This window comes from Aquarana catesbeiana, linkage group LG09 (genome assembly GCF_042186555.1).
Source record: "Aquarana catesbeiana isolate 2022-GZ linkage group LG09, ASM4218655v1, whole genome shotgun sequence".
Classification (NCBI taxonomy): Eukaryota; Metazoa; Chordata; class Amphibia; order Anura; family Ranidae; genus Aquarana; species Aquarana catesbeiana.
Window position 1 is genome coordinate 261916149 of NC_133332.1, and position 20710 is coordinate 261936858.

General features: G+C 42.7%; 1 protein-coding gene across 13 annotated transcripts in view; it reads left to right on the forward strand.

Annotated features, from left to right (window-relative positions):
• GAPVD1 (GTPase activating protein and VPS9 domains 1) overlaps window positions 1–20710 on the forward strand; it is a 164767-nt gene that overhangs the window by 99433 nt on the left and 44624 nt on the right. For 2 of the 13 annotated variants that reach the window (XM_073600299.1, XM_073600307.1), the window contains exons 9-15: window positions 379–537; window positions 625–798; window positions 1220–1312; window positions 7667–7807; window positions 7919–8053; window positions 8149–8268; window positions 14431–14583. In XM_073600299.1, the coding sequence (XP_073456400.1) occupies window positions 379–537; window positions 625–798; window positions 1220–1312; window positions 7667–7807; window positions 7919–8053; window positions 8149–8268; window positions 14431–14583 (975 nt within the window). The remainder of the gene's footprint in view (window positions 1–378; window positions 538–624; window positions 799–1219; window positions 1313–7666; window positions 7808–7918; window positions 8054–8148; window positions 8269–14430; window positions 14584–20710) is intronic. The other 11 variants (XM_073600311.1, XM_073600305.1, XM_073600303.1 and 8 more) reach the window with 10 other exon arrangements.

Sequence of the window (20710 nt, forward strand, 5' to 3'; positions counted from 1 at the left end):
CTTTACAATCAGCTATTGTTAAAGATTCCGGTGGCCGCCCGCTCCAAAAAGTTGCATCTGAACCGTATCTGAAATCGCAGCTGAAACGTGTGTGAACCTAAGTGTTGCTCTATAAATTGAAGTGCTGAAAACAGATTAGTATTGTAATGAATTTTCTAGCCTTAATTGGCAAGGCTGTCTTTGTTTAATTTGCTTTTATTAACTACTTTTATGAGTTCAGATTTATGTTTATTTTTTTATTTTATTTTCTAACATCCATTGGCTCCAAAAACAAAATCATTTGTTGCCAGACTTCACAGTTGATACTTTGTTAATGTTTGTCTCTTGAGAGAGAACTTTTTCAAATGTTTTGTGATTTGGTTGAAAATGTCACTAAAGCAGAAGAGGAAAATCCGTGTTCAACAGGTCCCTCGAATAGATCCAACTCTGTGTCTTCTCTGGATCTGGAAGAGACTGGGGAGTCGGTGTCAGAGCTGGGAGCTGGACCATCAGGCAGCAATGGAGTAGAAGCATTGCAGCTGCTGGAGCATGAACAAGGTGAGAAAGAGATCATCTTCATTCATAATTGTGCTGATAGTAACACTGCTGGCCACAATTGATTAAAACCTCCTCTTGTGTGTTCAGCTACCACACAGGACAATCTTGATGATAAGCTACGCAAATTTGAAATTCGAGATATGATGGGGTTAACAGATGACAGAGATATTTCTGAGACTGTCAGTGAGACGTGGAGTACAGATGTTCTAGGCAGTGACTTTGACCCCAACATTGATGAAGATCGACTGCAAGAGATTGCAGGTGAGTGAACTGGAAAAAAAGATGATGAAAGCATATAGAGTTTTCATTCTGGGCCATATTTAACCAGTCAGAGATTTTTATGCCATTGTTTAATTTTCCAAATATTTTCTTTCTAGTCCATCGAGGGACACTGGAAGTGTTTAACCTTCGGGTAATATTGCCGCCAATAGGAAGATTGGACACTGGCAAACAAACCTTAGGCCAGCCAAGAATTACTCCTCCCACTACGGGAGGACTTATTCTTGGCTGACCAAAGGTTTGTTTGCCATTGTCCAATCCGGTTGACAGCAGTATAACCCTCTGTGAGGCAGGCCGTATGGGGCCCCATAAATTCTAATGGCAGCCCTGTCTGTCTGCCTTTTTATGTATAGAGGTGTGTAATTTTTCAGTAATCTGTGTTAGAAATTCCTTTTCATAGTAGAATTTGAAGAATTCTTGACTCGTAGGATACTTAAGAAAAGGTGTTTCTTCACAAAACAAGACAAGACTTGCGTAGTGACCTATGGTAACAATGGTATGGCTTCAGATCATCAGGAGGAGAAAGGGGGGGTGTGTGTGTGTGTGTGTGTGTGTGTGTGTGTGTGTGTATATATATAGATTGTGTGTGTGTGTGTGTGTGTGTGTGTAGATATATAGATATATATAGATAGATATAGATTGTATGTGTGTATCTATCTATCTATCTAGATAGATAGTGTGTGTGTATATATAATATATGTGTGTGTGTGTGTGTGTATATATGTATATATATATTTCATTCTCTATATCTGTATCTCAGATGTTACATTCTACCAGAGTGTAGTTTCTGTCTCTTTCTAACTAACCTTCTAAACCTTGTATTCTTATACTGTTTTGTAAAGTTATGTCAGCACTTCACGAGAGTAACACCCATTCTTGCATATATGGTTTTAGTCTATAGTACAATACATCACTCCTTCTAACATACTAACATAGAAACTCAGAATATAAATACACAGCAAAATAACTTTTTTCTATGTATTGAAGTAACCTTCAAAACTGACATTACATTTATATATGTTTCAGAAACTTTTCTCACTTAAAATAATATTAAACTCTAAATCTCTAACAATCTGCAGGCAATACCTAATTAGGTGGCTGCTAACATTATAGCTCCGATGTACAAACATTTTGTTCAGTATGTACTTACATCATTTGTTTACATTGGCAAGTAAAACCCTCCAAATTGAAAGTGTAGTTGTATAATTTGTTTGCCTTATTACAAATTCTTAATGCTTGTATTTGGAATCTTTATTCATCATTAGAGGATTACTGTAGTTGTCTTGTAGATGAATTATTTAAATGCTGCTTAAATGAGGAAGTGTTTAAAGCGGTTGTTAACCCCAAAAAAAAAAAAACCTGTTCCCTTAAAGCATGTTATACAGCACAGTGCTTGTGCTGTGTCGTTTGTCCCCCTGTATCACCTGCAATACCTGTCTGACCCTGCCTAGCTATGCACTTCTCCTGTACACTGACCACAATATATCAGGGCTGCTGATCCCTAACACCGTTGTCAGCGTACGTGCCTCCATCAGCCACAGCCCTGCTCTGTCTCCTATCCTCTATCTTATCCCCCCTCCCCTCTGTCTGTTCGTGTCTGTGCCCACCCCCTGCGCCTGATGCTCTCATAATTAACATTAAAAGCTCCCATCCCCACTGTATTATAACACAGGGGAACTTATTGTTCTATCATTAATATGCTTATCTGTACTGAAAACACAGCGTCTTCCTGCGATCATGTGACTCCTCGGCTCTCTCCTCTCCGGCTGACGTCAGCGGCAGTGCTCAGCCCCGCCCCTTGGAACTGTCAGCCGGGGAGAGGAGGCAACTGATCGGAAGAAGGTGGTGTGTTATCAGTACAGATGAGCATATTTATGATAGAACACAGATACAGGGGAACTTATTGTTCTAATGCAGAGGGGATGGGAGCTTTTTATACAAGTGGCTTACCAATTTAAGTCCTTGGCATTTGACCTAGACTGAGTATGATTGCACAATGACGTCACAGCCAGAGTTATTGGCCTGGGTTATCTGGGGTCACTGGCACAGATTAGACGTTTCTTGGAGGAAGTACTGCGTGTTCTGTAGGGAATGTATGTAATCAAGTTTTTGTTGATTTTGGTTCTCTATCTTGTGTGGTGACCTGCTGGCTCACTGCAGTGGAGATTTTGTTTAAAGTATAAGTAAAGCCAAAACTTTTTTATTTTTTGGACAGAGTGCAGAGGGATTACAAAACCTGTCAGGTTTTTATTGCAGTCTGTGCCCCCGTTATTGAGATTCGTTCTCTTTATTAGCCCTGTTTTATCGTTATCAGTGAAAGTAAAAGAAAATAACAAATTTTGGGTTGTCCCCAGGCCAGGAATAGTGGGGAAATCTTCCAATGGGGGACACTACTTCTAAGGACCATCAGGGATTTCCTCAGTTTATAGGGGTTTCTTCTCGCTCCCTGTTTTGGTTGCAAGATGGGATGTGAAGGGATATCTCCCCATTGGGATACTGATGGCAAAAATAAACCTTACTGGGGTAGTAACCCTCCGTTACGCTGTCCAAAGTCGAAACCCAACGTTTTTCCTATAGTTCTACTTTAAGGCCTCATGCACACTAGAAGTTTTTACAGATGCTGGCTTCAGGCATTTTTTTTTTCTGCAGCCAGTTAACTCTCCAGCAGGTTACACTATGTGTCCATGCACAGAGAGGCTGTTATCAGCAGTTTTTGGCAAGAGTGTTTTCTGTCTGGAAACAACCCCCAGAACTAGTGCATTTTCAGAGGAGTTTATCAGTTGTAAAAATGCTGCAACTCTGTTAAAAGCTTGGCTATTTGGCGTTTCAGCGTTTTTGAGCTTTTAAGCTTTTGTGGAAGTATAGTTTTGCTAAAAAACGCTTCTGCTAAAAAAGCTGCAAAACTCATTCTACATCTACCGCTACTGGCGTTTTTATATAACGTCCAGTGTGCATGAGGCCTAATGCCTCGTACACACGTTCCAAATATCGTATGACCGTTCTCGCTTAAATAGTCGCAAGTAGAAATTGAATAGCTAATAAAGTCACGAAAATTCTTGTACGACAGACAAAAAAATCGGAAGTGATGTCATGTGTTGAAATGTATTTGTATTGTATTTTCGGATGACAACTATACTGACTATATGAAAATCGTACGATCTGGAATCGTACGAGGAAAATTTTCGTGTATGTCCAATTGAATAATATCAGTTGAACGGTCGTTATTGGCTGTCGAAAGTAGTGTACACACGATCCGAATATTGTACGATCCTTTCTCGGACGACCGTTTTCGTACAATATTCGGATCGTGTGTACGGGCCATTAAAGTGGATGTTATCTCACACGACGTGAACAGCCTCGCATGATACACGGTGATTAAACAAATCTCCCTACATACGTTTTACATGTATATCTGCTTTTTTCAGCTTTATATACAGTTTAGAAAGTGCACATGTTGTTAGATTTTCTCTTTCTGGTTAAACACTGCAGTGAAGTCTGGGCATACAGCCAAGACAGCTGATTGGAGGAAAGGCGCACACACCCCTCATAGGTAGAGACTTTCAGAGCTGATCGTGGAATGTTCAGGGCTCTGCTAATCTATTTATAGCATCCTCCCCAACACAAAACTCGGGCTGCTTTTATCATATGTGATGGAGAACTTGTCAGGCATTATCAGGCTGGTAACAGGAACGGAGCAGAACAGAACTACGGGACTTAGTGCTTTAAAGAGAGATAAGAAAACACTGCAGATATGTGCCCAGCTCAAATTTCATGAATCAGGTTTACATCCACTTTAACCACTTACCGCAAACCACCATAGCTGTATGTCGGTACTTTGACGTAGAATACCGGGGTTATGGCAGCACATAGCTACCATAACCCGGTATTTTCTGAAATGGCAGGCAGTCCTCTTTGAGATAAAAGTGGTCTCCGCAGTGGATTTGCCACGAGATCACTTTTATCGTCGGCTGGAGAGGTGCCCACCCCCCTCTCGTCGCCTTCCGTTGAATCCTTTCCCCTCTCGCGCTGTGAGTCGAGTGAGGAAATGATGACCCCCCCCCCACTTGACTCAATGACATTGGATGACGGAAGCGCTGTCAAACATCACTTCCGCCCAACAGCCTTAAAGGAGAGAGGTCCTGTCATGCTTTTTTTCTATTACAAGGGATGTTTACATTCCTTGTAATAGCAATAAAAGTGATCCAAAAAATGTTTAAAGGGACAGTGTAAAAATTAAAAATTCAAGTAAAATTATTAATAAAAAAAAAAAAATTTAAAGCGCCCTGCCCCACTGTGCTCGCGCGCAGAAGCCAATGTATACATAAGTCGCATCCGCATATGTAAACTGTGTTCAAACCACACGTGTGAGAGATTCACTCTATTTATCCTGTTATCACTAAAAGTAAAATAAAATCCCAAATTTTGAATTGTCCCCAGAAAAGTAATAGAGGGTAACATTTCCAATGGGGTCACTAGTTCTGGTGAGCTGGGGATCCCCAAGGTATTTCCTTAATTTGAAGGGATTTCCTCTCACTTCCTCGGACAGGAAGTGAAGGGATATCTCCGCAATGGGACACAGATGATGAAAAAAAAATCTAACGGGTTATAACGCTCACTTACTGTATCCAAAATGGGGGAATAACAAGTTTTTGCTACAATGAAGCGTATGTTTAGTTCAAAATGTGCCAATCTGTGTGTGTTTTTATATTACAATTAAAATAAAAGGCTTTTAATTGGCAATATATGTCGTATTTGTTTTTAGGTAGTCCTGAAGGACATCTTTAAAAGATTGAGAACAAAGCTGAGTAAAGTTGGCCATAGATGGATCGGTTATTGTTTAATCAGCCAACTGGCTGATACAAAAAAAGCGAACAATTTCCACCATCAACACAAGCAAAGTGGATGGAGGAATCCTCCCCATTGCGTTATTGTATTCTAACAGGGACCTCCTCGCTTTTTGTTATACACTCATCAGCGCTGCAGCTGTTCAAGTACTGATTTTAACAAAAATGTACTAACTGTCCCTTTCCAGAGGAGTCGATCATTAGATCAACTCCTCTGAAACGGTAACAGCCATAGGTGAATCGCAATTTGGCCGGTCTGTACCATGTAGTTGTATGAAAGTCTCCTGTTCTTTGTATTGCTTTCTTTGTGTGACATTCCTGTTTTTCCTGCCAGTCCCTCTGCTTTGCTATCAAAAACTGGCCACACTAGGCATGAGAGCATACTGTGGTCAGTTCTCTATCTGTGCCTGCTCTCCTCCAATGATTAGACATCTGCTGATGCCCCCCCTTGCACAGCCATTCACTGGGACCCTTCCCAGCCAGCAGAACACAATGATTACTGCTAGCAACTATTCCCACTGGCAGTAATCGCATGCATCACAGGATGCTTGTTCCCAAGTCAATTGATGGAATGATTTGATCATCCTGCATGAATCGAAATTGTTTTAGTCCCAGCTGAATCGATTGAATTTTGATCCATGTATGGCTGGCTTAAAGGGGTTGTAAAGCCTAAACGTGTTTTACCTTAATGCATTCCTTGCATTAAGATACAAAAAATTTTTAGGTGTCAGCATCGCCCCCTCAGCCCCCCTTTACTTACCTGAGACGTCATTCGATCTAACACCGTGCACGTCTGCAGATCTTTTTTCACCTCACCTCCGGGTCTCGCTGGCATTGCCAGTGCTGTCCATTAAAGCCAGTGACTAGGAAGTGTGGAGGGGGGGGGTGGGGGGCGGGCGCAAGTCCTGCTGTCTGTGTCAATGGACGCAGCAGAGGGATTCAGGTGTGAGCATGCACAAATGCCCCCATGGGCGGCCTCTTCCCTTGGAGGCACTGACCAGAGGAGGGGCCAGGAGCACCGGCGGGGGACCTGAAAAGAGGAGGTTCCCATCCGCTCTGTGATTCCATTGCACAGAGTAGGTAAGTGTAGACATGTTTTGTTTTGTTTTTTGTTTTTTTTTAATTACCTTTTTACAACCCCTTTTTAAGTGGTTAAGCCACTCTGCCCGCTTTATACAATCCTCTGTTTTCTAATGCTAGGTGCCCCTGTGTACATGCTTTATAAAAACCAATGCTGCCCATACCTCATTTCCAAGCGCTTCTCCCCTCTCTTGATTTGAGAGCTGCAAGGGGAGGAGCCAAGAATCCCCCGCTGACATCAGTCGGGAGGGGAGAGGCGGCAGGTCACATGAGCGCCAAGCGGAGCATGGAAATTAGGTATCAGCAGCATTTATTTTAGAAAGCATGTACAGGTGCATCTAGCATTAGAAAACTTTTTTACTTTTTTTATACAATCCTCTTATTTCAGCAAAAGGGGCGGACACTCACTAGCTGACAGGTAAGGGGAGAGCAGAGAGGAGAGCTGCAGGTGAGGGAGCCATGTAACCAGTGTCAGGGCTCAGCAGCCATGATAAACCGTGGTCCGTTTACAGAGGGGAGGGCATAGCCAGACAGGATCAGTCAGGTATTTCCGGTGATACAGGGGGCCAAATTACACAGCACAAACGCTGTGCTGGTATTTATGCTTTAAAGCAGTGGTCTCAAACTGGCGGCCCTCCAGCTGTTGCGAAACTACAAGTTCCATCTTGCCTCTGCCTGTGGGAGCCATACTTGTAATTGTCAGCCTTGCAATGCTTCATGGGACTTGTAGTTTCGCAACAGCTGGAGGGCCGCCAGTTTGAGACCTCTGCTTTAAAGGAACAGGCCCCCCCCTTTGTTGCACAAAAAAAAAAAGCTAAGTGTTGTCACCCTAGGACAGTAAGTGTGTTACTGGCAGGATAAGTAGAAATGGAAATGTTGCTCTTAGCTTGCACTGACATTATGTGTTTTCATTGTTGTGTTTTTAGGCGCAGCTGCAGAGAACATGCTTGGTAGCCTGCTTTGTCTCCCAGGCTCTGGCTCTTTACTGCTTGACCCATGCACAGGCTCCACGATTTCAGAAACCACCAGTGAAGCATGGAGTGTAGAGGTGCTTCCCAGTGATTCTGGTGAGATGCAATGCCTAGCTATTCTTTTAATGGTTCACGTGTGCCTTGTTTAAGCTACAGCTGTTCATTAAAAGCAGCAACACCTTGATGACATAAGTCGTTTTTCCTTAGAAGCACCTGACTTGAAACAGGAAGAGAGGCTCCAAGAGCTGGAAAGCTGTTCTGGCCTGGGCAGTACATCTGATGACACAGAGGTGAGAGAGGTCAGCTCAAGGCCCAGCACCCCAGGACTGAGCGTTGTGTCAGGTATTAAACAGTTCTAGTTTATTTTCTTTGACCTATCTCTTCAACTTCAGACTTTTATGTGACTTCAGAAGCTAAATTACCTATCCTTATTCCAGGCATCAGTGCCACGTCAGAGGACATACCCAACAAGATTGAAGACGTTCGTTCGGAATGTAGTTCTGACTTTGGAGGAAAGGATTCGGTAACAAGTCCTGAAGTAGAGGACTGTGTTCATAGTAAGTAGTGGGGTGGAGTTGTCTCTGAATATAGCGACAGTTTTCTCAAAGTAGAGCTCCAGGCAAACCTCTAAATGCATAATTGAAATACATTTATTTTTATTTTTTTTAAGTATTTGCAGTTTTGGAGAGCCGTACTTGTGATACACACACTTCTGTTAGTAAGATCTCTCTGCTGCTTCTTGGTCAGCTTTATTGCCTCCTAGGTCAACTCATAAGACACGGGGTGGCTGATTCAGTGTCCATATTAGAAGACAAATTGCATTATGAAGAAACACACTGTCGCCTGTTTGTCCAGTGTGGACAATATGTTTAAATCACAAGATTGGGTATGCAAAACAACAAATCCCTTTAGCAGGTATTGCCTAGTACACACAATGAGATTACCGGATGAATTATCTTCCCTTTCTTTTTTTTTTTGGCATGCTAGTCTCATATCGAAAATTAAGAGTTTCCTAAAGTTACGAAAATTCTTGTTCAATAGAATAAAAATTTGGAAGCGATGTAATGTGAGGTATTTGTATTGTATTTTGGAACTACAACTGTGCTGATTAAATAAAAAGCTTAGGATCTGGTATTGTACGAGGAAAAGATTTAGTGCTTGTCTCACCGGATAATTTGGCTGCTTACGGATGATCAGATTATCATACGATCGCTTTGAAAGCCGTATTTTTTTATACCATTTTCTGATTGTGTGTACGGGCTTTAAGGCTTCGTTCAGACCAGCACTGATACTTGTCCTTTGTTATTGCGCCTGCCCCAGGCTGCGTGTGAGCAGCCTATAGAAGTGGATGCAGACACGGGCTTTCTTTGTTTGTCAAAATGTACAGCGCTTATACCTAAATTAGCATAATCCTCAATACAAAGTCCTAATGCAGTTTTATAAAGAAATGTGCCAAAAAATAAAAAGGATTAGGTGATAAAAAAAAGGCTGCCTTTGTTATTGCTGCATACAGGCAGTCTATAGTGGTAGATGCAGAGGCTACATGTAGCCGCATGTCAAAATTTGACATACAGGCAAGAATGGGTGCACAAAGACAAAGGCAGATGTGTGCGTTTGGATCTGTGTATCGGCTTCTGCCATGGTGGCTCCTTTTCTTTGTGACCCCATAGTAAGTCGCTTGCTATGGGGGCACACAGTGCATGCCTGCTCCTGAGCTGTGTGTGTCTATGGAGCAGCACTTTATAGACAAACATAGTGGGGCTTAGCTGCGCCCCCACCACCTCATCCCTGCATTTGATTGACAGCAACAGAAGCCAATGGCTCTTGCTGCTGCTCGAGTCCCTGTGTGAAGAGGGAGGGAGAAGAGATGCAGCCATGCACAGCACTTGATCAGTTCACACAGGGAAAGGGAGGACAGAAAAATAAAACATTTCTACCTTTTAAAGTGTTTATTTAAAAAAAAAAAAAAATCCTTTACTAACATGTAATACGTACCTGCTGTGTGCAGTGGTTTTGCACAGAGCGGCCCCAATCCCCCTCTTCTTGGGTTTCCTGTCGGCGTTCTGGGCCCCTCCCCCTTGCCGAGTGCCCCCATAGCTCGCTTGCTATGGGGGAACTTGTGCATGCTCGCTCCAAATCTGGCTGTCTCTGTCCATAAGATAGAGCACGGCTCAGCCCCCGTCCCCCCGCTCCTCATTGGCTGTGGTTGACTGCTCCCCTGCTTTCTCTCAGCTAATGAGGAGGCAGAGACCCGGGAAAGCAGCCACTTTCATGCACATCGCTGGATCTGGCTGAGGGGGGAGCTGCACACTGAAGGTTTTTCTTTCTCGAACATCACGGGACACAGAGCCACAGTAATTACTGATGGGTTATATAGGGTATCACTGGTGATTGGACACTGGCACACCCTATCAGAAAGTTCAACCCCCTATATAATCCCTCCCCTTGCAGGGATACCTCAGTTTTTACGCCAGTGTCTTAGGTGATGGACGTGTAAAGATCTCCAAGGGGAAGATCCCATATCCTATACTGGGGCAAGCCAGGCGAACCGGATCCATTCAAAGTGTCCTTTCGTGGCCGAATTGGATAGTACCCGGGCCTCGTGTCCGAAGAAACGAGGCTTTACCTGTAACGCTTGAGCTGGACCCCGCATATTAGAAAATGTTTTTTCTAGCCGGGTGCTTTACAGGTCCAGAACTGCAGGATCCCCCTATTCGTAGGGGGCCCCAGTCTCTGACGGTTTTCTAAACGGAGCCCACCGTGGGACGACCTGCTACTAATAGACCGGTAGCTTCCTTGAACGGAAATTTGAGGACCACAATCGGGTATCTGGAACACCTGGGTTGGATCCTCAACCTAGAAAAATATTTCCTAAAACCAGTAAGAAGACTGGAGTATTTAAGTCTGATCATAGATACAAGCCAGGAGAAAATATTTCCACCACAGGCAAAGATCACTGCTTTAAGAGAGCTGATTCTGGCAGTTAGGACCAAGAAGGGTCCTTCTGTCCGTCTTTGTATGAGATTACTAGGGAAGATGGTGTCTTCATTCGAAGCAGTTCCCTATGCTCAGTTCCATTCAAGAATGCTGCAACTCAGTATTCTGTCGGCCTGGAACAAGAAGGTTCAGGCATTAGACTTTCCGATGCACCTGTCGCATGCGGTGCGTCAGAGCCTCAATTGGTGGCTCATACCCGAAAACCTGCAGAAGGGGAATTCCTTTCTACCGGTTACTTGGACGGTGGTAACAGATGCCAGTCTGTCAGGTTGGGGAGCAGTTCTGGAACAGTCTGCGATTCAGGGGCTATGGTCCAAGACCGAGAGGACTTTACCCATCAACATTCTGGAGATCCGGGCAGTATACCTGGCCCTAAAAGCCTGGACTATCAGGCTACAGGGTTGCCCGGTCAGGATCCAGTCCGACAATGCCACAGCAGTGGCTTATGTCAATCATCAGGGAGGCACCTGGAGCCGAGCTGCTCAAAAGCAGGTGAACCAGATCTTAGTCTGGGCAGAAATGCGTGTGCCATGCACATCGGCAGTTTTCATTCCAGGGATCGAGAACTGGCAGGCGGACTATCTAAGTCGCCAGCAGCTACTTCCGGGGGAATGGTCTCTACATCCCGACGTCTTTTGGAATATAGGCCAAAGATGGGGGGTCCCAGATGTAGATCTCTTTGCATCCCGATTCAACAAAAAGATAGACATATTTGTGGCAAGGACGAGGGATCCTCTTGCATGCGGGACGGATGCGTTGATGATTCCGTGGCATCAGTTCTCACTGATTTATGCATTCCTGCCTATTCTTCTATTGCCACAACTCCTTCGCAGGATCAGGCAGGAAAAGAAGTCAGTACTTCTGGTGGCCCCCGCTTGGCCCAGAAGGACTTGGTATGCAGAAATAGTAAGGATGACGGTGGGTTCCCTGTGGACCCTACCGGTATGCCCAGACCTGTTATCTCAAGGTCCAGTGTTCCATCCTGCCTTACAAACGCTAAATTTGACGGTTTGGCTATTGAGACCCAAGTTCTGAGGAGTCGTGGGCTTTCAGGTCCTGTCATATCTACCTTGATCAATGCAAGGAAGCCAGCTTCCAGAATGATTTATCATAGAGTCTGGAAAGCTTATGTTTCCTGGTGTGAATGCAGGAGTTGGCATCCCAGAAAATATGTCATAGGTAGAATTCTTGATTTTCTACAATTAGGATTAGAGATGAAGTTGCCCTTGAGTACCATCAAGGGCCAGGTCTCGGCTTTATCAGTATTATTTCAGCGGCCACTTGCTTCGCATTCTTTGGTCCGAAACTTTATGCAGGGGGTGATGCGTCTTAATCCTCCAGGTAAAGCGCCCCTAAACCCCTGGGACTTGAACTTGGTCCTGGCTGTGTTACAGAAACAGCCTTTTGAACCAATAAGTCAGATTCCTTTGGTCTTGTTGACAAGGAAGTTAATTTTTCTGGTGGCCATCTCTTCTGCTAGAAGAGTTTCAGAATTAGCAGCCCTTTCCTGTAAGGAGCCTTATTTGATTATACACAAGGATAGAGTGGTACTGCGCCCTCATCCTGGTTTTTACCGAAGGTGGTTTCTGATTTTCATTTAAACCAAGACATTGTTCTGCCTTCCTTTTTTCCAGATCCCTGTTCTCCGGAAGAGAGATCTCTACATTCGTTGGATGTAGTAAGAGCAGTCAAGGCCTATCTCGAGGCAACTGCTCAGATTCGCAAAACGGATGTTTTGTTTGTGCTGCCAGAGGGTCCCAATAGAGGACAGGCAGCGTCAAAAGCTACCATTTCTAAATGGATTTGTCAGTTGATTTATTCAGGCTTACGGTCTGAAACAGAAGATTCCTCCATTTCAGATCAGGGCACATTCCACAGGGGCTATTGGTGCTTCTTGGGCAGTGCATCACTCGGGCCTCTATGGCTCAAATCTGTAAGGCTGCAACCTGGTCTTCAGTCCATACATTCACCAGATTCTATCAGGTGGATGTGAGAAGGCATGAGGATATCGCCTTTGGGCGTAGTGTGCTGCAGGCAGCGGTACAGGGTCCTCAGGTCTGATTGCACCCTACTTGGTCGTGGTCCCCCCCCCCTCAGGTAGCATTGCTCTGGGACATCCCATCAGTAATTACTGTGGCTCTGTGTCCCGTGATGTTCGAGAAAGAAAATAGGATTTTTTAAGACAGCTTACCTGTAAAATCCTTTTCTTTCGATGGACATCACGGGACACAGAGGTCCCGCCCCTCTTCTAATACACTATATAGCTTGGCTACAAAACTGAGGTATCCCTGCAAGGGGAGGGATTATATAGGGGGTTGAACTTTCTGATAGGGTGTGCCAGTGTCCAATCACCAGTGATACCCTATATAACCCATCAGTAATTACTGTGGCTCTGTGTCCCGTGATGTACATGGGAAAAAAAAGGATTTTACAGGTAAGCTGTCTTAAAAAATCCTATTTTTGTCTTCATGCATATAATGCTTTAAGGTAAAAAAAAATTCAGCCTTCAGAATCACGTTAATGCAAGGAATGTATTAAGGTGTAAACCTTTTGGCTTTAGAGCCACTTTAGTAAAATCTCCATGTTTTGGGGAATGGTGACATTTGGATGCAGTCATCCATTCTGAAAAGTGGCATTTAAATACATGACCTCCAAAATGGAAGCACATCCAGTGTATGGCTATAGCAGTATTTGGACTGACTGGCACATACTGTTCTTGGGTGGTGGCTTTGTTGGTGAAAGCAAGCAAAATTAATGAATGCCAGTGCATCAAACTCAGATGATGAAGAGCTTCTTCATTATGCAGCAGTGTTAGATGAAACAACCTTTTATACATCGGCCTTTTTACCTTAGAGAAACCCTTAAACTAATTTTAAGGTCTTGAGGAACCCCTGCTAATTGGTGCTGAGTGAGAAAAATGCCCCTTACATTGGTGGTCAGTGGGAAGAATGCAACCCCTGTGGGCCCATACACACGATCAGAAAATTGTAGGAAAAATACCGCTTTCAAAGTGGTCATATGATAATCTGATTGTTCATTCACAGCTTTCGAGAGCCGATCACGACAGTTCATCTGATAATATCTGATGGAACAAGCACGAAAAATGTTCTCATACCATACCAGATCGTACGATTCTCGTCTAATCAGTACAGTCGTCGCTCGAAAATACAACACATTACATCACTTCCGCATTTTTATTCTGTAACCACCCAGGGTTCCCTTTAAAGCCTGTTTACTTGGACCTTAGAAAGCAAACAAATTTATTTTTGTAGGATATAAAATGTTTATTCAGTGCTATTACTAGACACTGTTTGACAGTATAAAGGTCAGCACTGAATAGGAAGTATAAAAGGATCCTTTTGGAGAAACAGAAAATAGTTTTGCTGCCATTATAGTATATTGATGTTTACATATAAGTACTGAAATTTTAGAAAACTCAGAATGCTTTTTTTGGGAATACACCCTATTTTTTTTTTTTTTTTTTTTTTTTTTTTTTTTTGAATGAAGGTTTTTATGTAAAAATAAAACTGGACTTAAAACTTGGAGAAATTAAATGTTAAAATGGTTAGTTTCCTTTTTAGATGAATGCTGCTTAAAAATAACCCAAAAAACAGCTTTGGTTGCAGTAGTAACCCTCTGCAAACTACTGTACTTGAATTCCCTGTACTAAACTACTATTATTTTCCTGTTTTTTTTTTTTTTTATTTTATTTTGCATTTTAGCCTCTCGACCAAGTGCACCAGAAGGCCCCAGCCAAAAAAAGACAAGTAATATGCCTTGTTTATTTCCAGGCGTACATCATATCGCCTCCCCACCATCCCAAACGGAGTCCTTGTTAGCCATGTTTGACCCATTGGCTCCAGCATCTAATGAAGGTAATTCTTTGTATTATTTTGTCCTCATGTAAAAATTGAAAGAAAAAAAAATGTTCTTAGAGGGTGTATTATCTAACGTGAACCTCCAATTTATAGGATAGCACCTAAACTATCTGTTGATATAATGAGATAGATGAGTAGGGAGTGGCAACAGGGTTGTAGACTGTTTAGAAAGAGAAGACCAGGCACCATGTGCACAGGCTGGATCCTAAAAACACCCCTGGGCACAAAGGAGAAGTAACAGGATTCACACAAGCTGAAACTTCACCAAGGTCTAAGAAGAATACTTATTTAAAGCTGAATTCCAGGTATGGATATTTTATACTTGGCTATGTTGGTCCAAGCTGGACCAATGTAACTATGTACAATGGATGTAAAAAGTATACACACCCCTGTTAAAATGTCAGGTTTAGACAAAGATAAATCATTTCAGAACTTTTTCCACCTTTTTAATGTGACCTATAAACTGTACAACTCAGTTGAACAACAAACTTAAAGCTTTTAGGTGGAGGGAAGTAAAAATAAAAAAATAAAATAATATGGTTGCATAAGTGTGCACACCCTTAAACTAAAACTTTGAAACACCTTTTTGATTTTATTACATCACTCAATCTTTTTTGGGTATAAGTCTATCAGCCTGGCACATCTTGACTTGGCAATATTTGCCCACTCTAGCAAAAACACTCCATATCTGTCAGATTGTGAGGGCATCTCCTGTACACAGCCCTCTTCAGATAACCCCACAGATTTTCATTCGGTTTCAGGTCTGGGCTCTGGCTGGGCCATTCCAAAACTTTAATTATCTTCTGGTGAAGCCATTCCTTTGTTGATTTGGATGTATGCTTTGGGTCGTTGTCATGCTGTATGATGAAGTTCCTCTTCATGTTCAGCTTTCTAGCAGAAGCCTGAAGTTTTTGTGCCAGGCGCATTCCCCAGAACAAAACTTAGAGGAGGTCCAGCCTGGGTGAAAAAAATTAAAATTCAGCAGCTACAAATACTGGAGCACTTACCTTTCCAGGGAGTCCGCGATGTCGGCACCCCAGCAGATCTTTGGATCGATTCCCGGCTGCTGCCTCCACCATTCCTGGCGGCTTCACAGCGTGTTCCCTAATGCGCATGCGCTAAGCATGCTGCACTTTCTAATTGGCCCGACGGTGGGGGAAGGAGGAGGGGAGTCGAACTTCCGGAAGATCGGGCCGCGGCCCATCTCTTGAAGTGGGGAACGGTACCTGTCAAAAACATGCCCTCCGTTCCCCCCTGAAAGGTGCCAAATGTGGAACCGGAGGGGGTGAGGAAGCGCATAAGCGAGCGTTCCACTTTTGGGTGGAACTCCGCTTTAAAATATCAAAAAATACATTATGATATACAGTACAACCCTAATTAGGGGATCCATGTCTGAATCCATGATCAGAGGACCCTGATCTTGCACATTCATAAATACACCACCTACTATTTATGATAAATACTTCTGTGAGTCAAAAATATATTTGCCATTTCCTTTTATCAGACAGAAGTAAATCCAGTATCCTAAGTAAATCAAGAAATATGTATAATGTATAGTTGTATAAATCCTATAGCGCAAAATAGAATTGCGTATTTTAAATATAAAGAGTCTCCCTAATATGGAAAAAAAAAGGAAAAGCCGGTGGATCCCAGGAAGCAATAAATAACGGCAAAAGATACATTGCGTAAAACCCAGTTAGACGAAGAGGATGGACGTGTATTTCCATGCAGGTCGTCGCTGACGGCTGCTTCTTTAGAAAAGCTGTTTACAATTGAAATTGGTGTTACCAACCGTGAATGCTGCTAAACATCACAAAGTGCTTTTCACTGCACTCCTCATAAACCACATGAATACCTTGATGTAGAGCAATTTAAAATAATAGAGTAAACGCTCCCTCAATTGAAATAAATCATCGCCAAACATCACATATCATCATATGAGTTAAATCAGAAAAAATATCCATATATTGCAATCCAATGAAGAGTCCTCCAACCAATGTGCTGTGAAATTCTCAATGACTTTCACTAGTTTTTTTTCTGTAATCCATGCAATACATGCAACACCCAGTGCTCGTATTAAACACTCGCCTTATTCCACTGACCTTAATAACAAATCGAGGGCTACACTGTTACCAAAAGTATTGGGACGCCTGCCTTTACACGCACATGAAGTTTAATGCCATGTGCCAGTCTTAGTCCGTAGGGTTCAATATTGAGTTGGCCCACCCTTTACATCTATAACAGTTTAAACTCTTCTGGGAAGGCTGTCCACAAGGTTTAGGAGTGTGTCTATGGGAATGCTTGACCATTCTTCCAGAAGCGCCTTTGTGAGGTCAGGCACTGATGTGGACGAGAAGGCCTGGCTCGCAATCCCTGCTCTAATTCATCCCAAAGGTGTTCTATCGGGTTGAGGTCAGAACTCTGCGCAGGCCAGTCAAGTTCCTCCACCCCAAACTCGCTCATCTGTGTCTTTATCGACCTCGCTTTGTGCACTTGTCCAAATCATTTGGTGGAGGGGGGATTATGGTGTGGGGTTGTTTTGCAGGGGTTGGGCTTGGCCCCTTAGTTCCAGTCAAGGGAACTCTTAAGGTGTCAGTATACCAAGACATTTTGGACAATTTCATGCTCCCAACTTTGTGGGAAAAGTTTAGGGATGGCCCCTTCCTGTTCCCACATGACTGCACACCAGTGGACAAAGCAAGGTCCATAAAGACATGGATGAGAGAGTTTGGGGTGGAGGAACTTGACTGACCTACACAGAGTCCTAAACCTCAACCTGATAGAACACCTTTGGGATGAATTGCGAACCAGGCCTTCTTGCCTACATCAGTGCCTGACCTCACAAATGCGCTTCTGGAAGAATGGTCTAACATTCCCATAGACACACTCCTAAACCTTGTGGACAGCCTTCCCAGAAGAGTTGAAACTGTTATAGCATTAAAGGGTGGGCCAGCTCAATATTAAATGCTACGGACTAAGACCAGGATGCCATTAAAGTTTGTGCTTGTAAAGGTAGGTGTCCCAGTACTTTTGGTAATATAGTGTATATATATATGCTTGTTGCCCCTCTATGGGCTGTGTGGACTTTGCTCCTCCACTGTCTACTGTTTTCCTCTGGCAGTGCCAAACTTGCAGCGGGATGCATGTAAAAACTGAATGGAACAGATGGAGCTCTCTGTTTTAGTGCTCTCTCATAAAAAAAAAACAAAAAACCTAATAAAATGAACATTCCCTTTAAAAAAACACTCATTAAAAGAGTGCCCAAAGTACATTAAATCAAGCATATCATATAGACATGAGTACACACACAGCTCCCAGATACCACATCAGCATCGTAAGTGAGACTCCTACTCCCACATGTGCGCTCATAAAATTTGCTTCATCAGTGGGCCACGTGTTCATTTCATAAGATTTTTAATAAGTGTGTTATACAAGGAGCACTTTCGGTCCCATTCTCATTTTATATGCAATCCGCTAGTGAGTTCGGTGGTCAGTGGAATAAAGTGAGCGTTTAATACAAGCCCTGGATGTTGCATGTATTGCATGGATTGTGCTAAAAAAAAACGAGCGGAAGACATTGAGAATTTCACAGAACATTGATGGAGGGCTCTCTTCATTGGATTGCAATATATGGACATTGTATCTGATTTAACATGAATATGCTGTAAAAATTTATTTTACTTAAGAGAGGGTTTAATTTATTACTTTATATTGCGCTGCATCAAGGTATTCATACAATTGGAATTTAAATCTGTTTGATCTTTTATGTGCTCACAACAGTGAGTAATTTACTCTCTAGTGTATTAGTATAATAATGTTTTTTATATGTAGGTTGTGTATTTATGAACTCATGACTAGGGAGATCAATTTACAAAAGGTATTTTGTTCTGTGGGATGTTTTTTTAGGGCTTGTTTAGAAGTGTCATTACTATGTTTAAGCGGCATTTATTCTGCCTTTTTAAAGACTCATAACCTCCCTTCCACTCCTGCCATGAATATGACAATTGGCACTACACATTGCTGTTCACACAAGAGCGGTAGCATTGCGTCATGTTAAAAATCAACAGCATTTCCCTTTCATGAAGCATCAACACTTGTCAGCCGCCTCCATTGATTTCAATAGTAATGTTCTATAACCACACCTTAGAGCGGCCCTTCAGTCATTTTCCATCTATTAAATCTTCTGCCCTTGTTGTTTTATCTTTGGATAGTAAAACATTTTTTTTTCCTGCCAGTAAATACCTTCTACCGCCCACATCCCATTTCTTGTCTGATTATTAGCCTAGGCTTATGACATCGTGCACAGCTCGCTCCCTCACACTCGTGAGGGTTTGCCAGGAAGGGAGGGGGGAATGAGTCCCAAGAGGGTCAATGAGAGCTGGAGGTGTGTCTGTATAAATCCAGGAAGTGAACGGGCAGCAGCTTCAGCTGCCCACAGTTAAAATGGCTGCAGCCAGACTTAGTGGAGGGAGATTTCTGCAGCATATTTGGCAAGTACAGAATATATAAAATAATATTCAAATTGGTTGGAGGGAAGCTTTAGAATGGCAAAGATGTCTTTATTACAGATTATGTGAGCAGACTGCAGTTCCTCTTTTAAAGGGTTAGAAGTTGTAAAGGCAAGTTTTTTTTTTTTTTTTTTTTTTTTTTTTTTTTAGCTTAATGCATTCTATACATTAAGATACAAAAAGCCTTTTGTGTGTAGCAGCCTCCCCAGCACCGCCTAATATTTACGGGAGCCCCATCTCTGTCCAGCAATGTCCACGAGTCCCTCACCTATACCTTACTCTCCCTCCTGATTCGCTGAGACACCGCAGCGGTGCCATTGGCTGTCAATCAAAGTCAGTTAGCCAAAGGAGAGGAGGGCAGGGAAAAACGGCAGCTACATGTCTGAATGGACACACGGAGCAGCAGCAGCTCGAGTGCCCCCATAGGAAGCTGCTTGCTGTGGGGGCACTCGTCAGGAGGGAGGGGCCAAGAGGGACCCGAGAAGAGGAGGATCCGGGCTGCTCTGTGCAAATCCATTTCACAGAGGAGTCAAGTATAATATGTTTAAAAAGAGTCTTTACAATCTAACTGCACCTATAGCATTTATTGCAGGTTAGGCTGGCCATAGGCAGTTCGAATCTTTGCTGCTTCCTGCTGAACCGTTAATGGGCAGGTTGAATGTACTGTTGATCGATCACCTGTTGACAAATGTCTTTCCTGCAGCCTGTGGTTGCAGGAAAGAAATTCACACCGTGTATGGCCAACCTTAGTGAATCATTTATAAAGTGTTAGCTGGATACTGGGGATAGGCATTGGAGGCTCCTCTATCCCAGAAAGCACAGGAGAATGGTGAACTAGGACAGAGCAGCTCTAGTCACTTCCTGTTTGTACAGAATAGCTGTGTGCAGGGTGGATTTGATTTAAAGTCGATTTTAAATCGCGAGTAAAAAGGCTTGATTTAAATCCAGAATTTTTAAAGAGCAACTGTCATCTCTGTCCCGCAGCGGCTCCTCCTCTGACCTGCTGTTGACTCAGACAGTCTCATTCACTTTAATGGGATGGCTGGTGATGCAGCAGTGACACAAGGTGAGGGACGTGGCAGCAGCAGGTTAGTGGATGCCAGCTAACAGGCGCTGCCTTGGTGGATCTAAAATGACAGGTGCTCTTTAAATGTAAGGACTCATTCTTGCTGGTAGTTAGAAGCTTTAATATTTGCAAACAAAAAATTAAGGTTCCCTATTTAGAATAATAAGCTGTCGGGTTCATAAAACAGCAATATCAGAACTGATTCAATCATACAGTTTGTAGTGTACATAGATTTGCAAAACAATGAGATAAAGGAATATTCCTGAACTTCGTTTTATCTCATAATTGCTGTGAAATTGTGTGAATGCATCAATGCAGTGCATGTTATCTTATGATTCATTGAATGAGTTTACCAATAATGTAAATATTGCAGAATGTACAGCCTCATGCTACATAACTAAACTCCATTTCATGCTGAATAAACTAAATTATTAATGTATCTTAAATAGAAAACTTTCTTTAGATAGATTTTTACTCCAAAAGCATTTTATTTAAAAAAAAATTGATAAAAATCAAATCATTTTTTTAAATCATTGATTTTTATCCACCC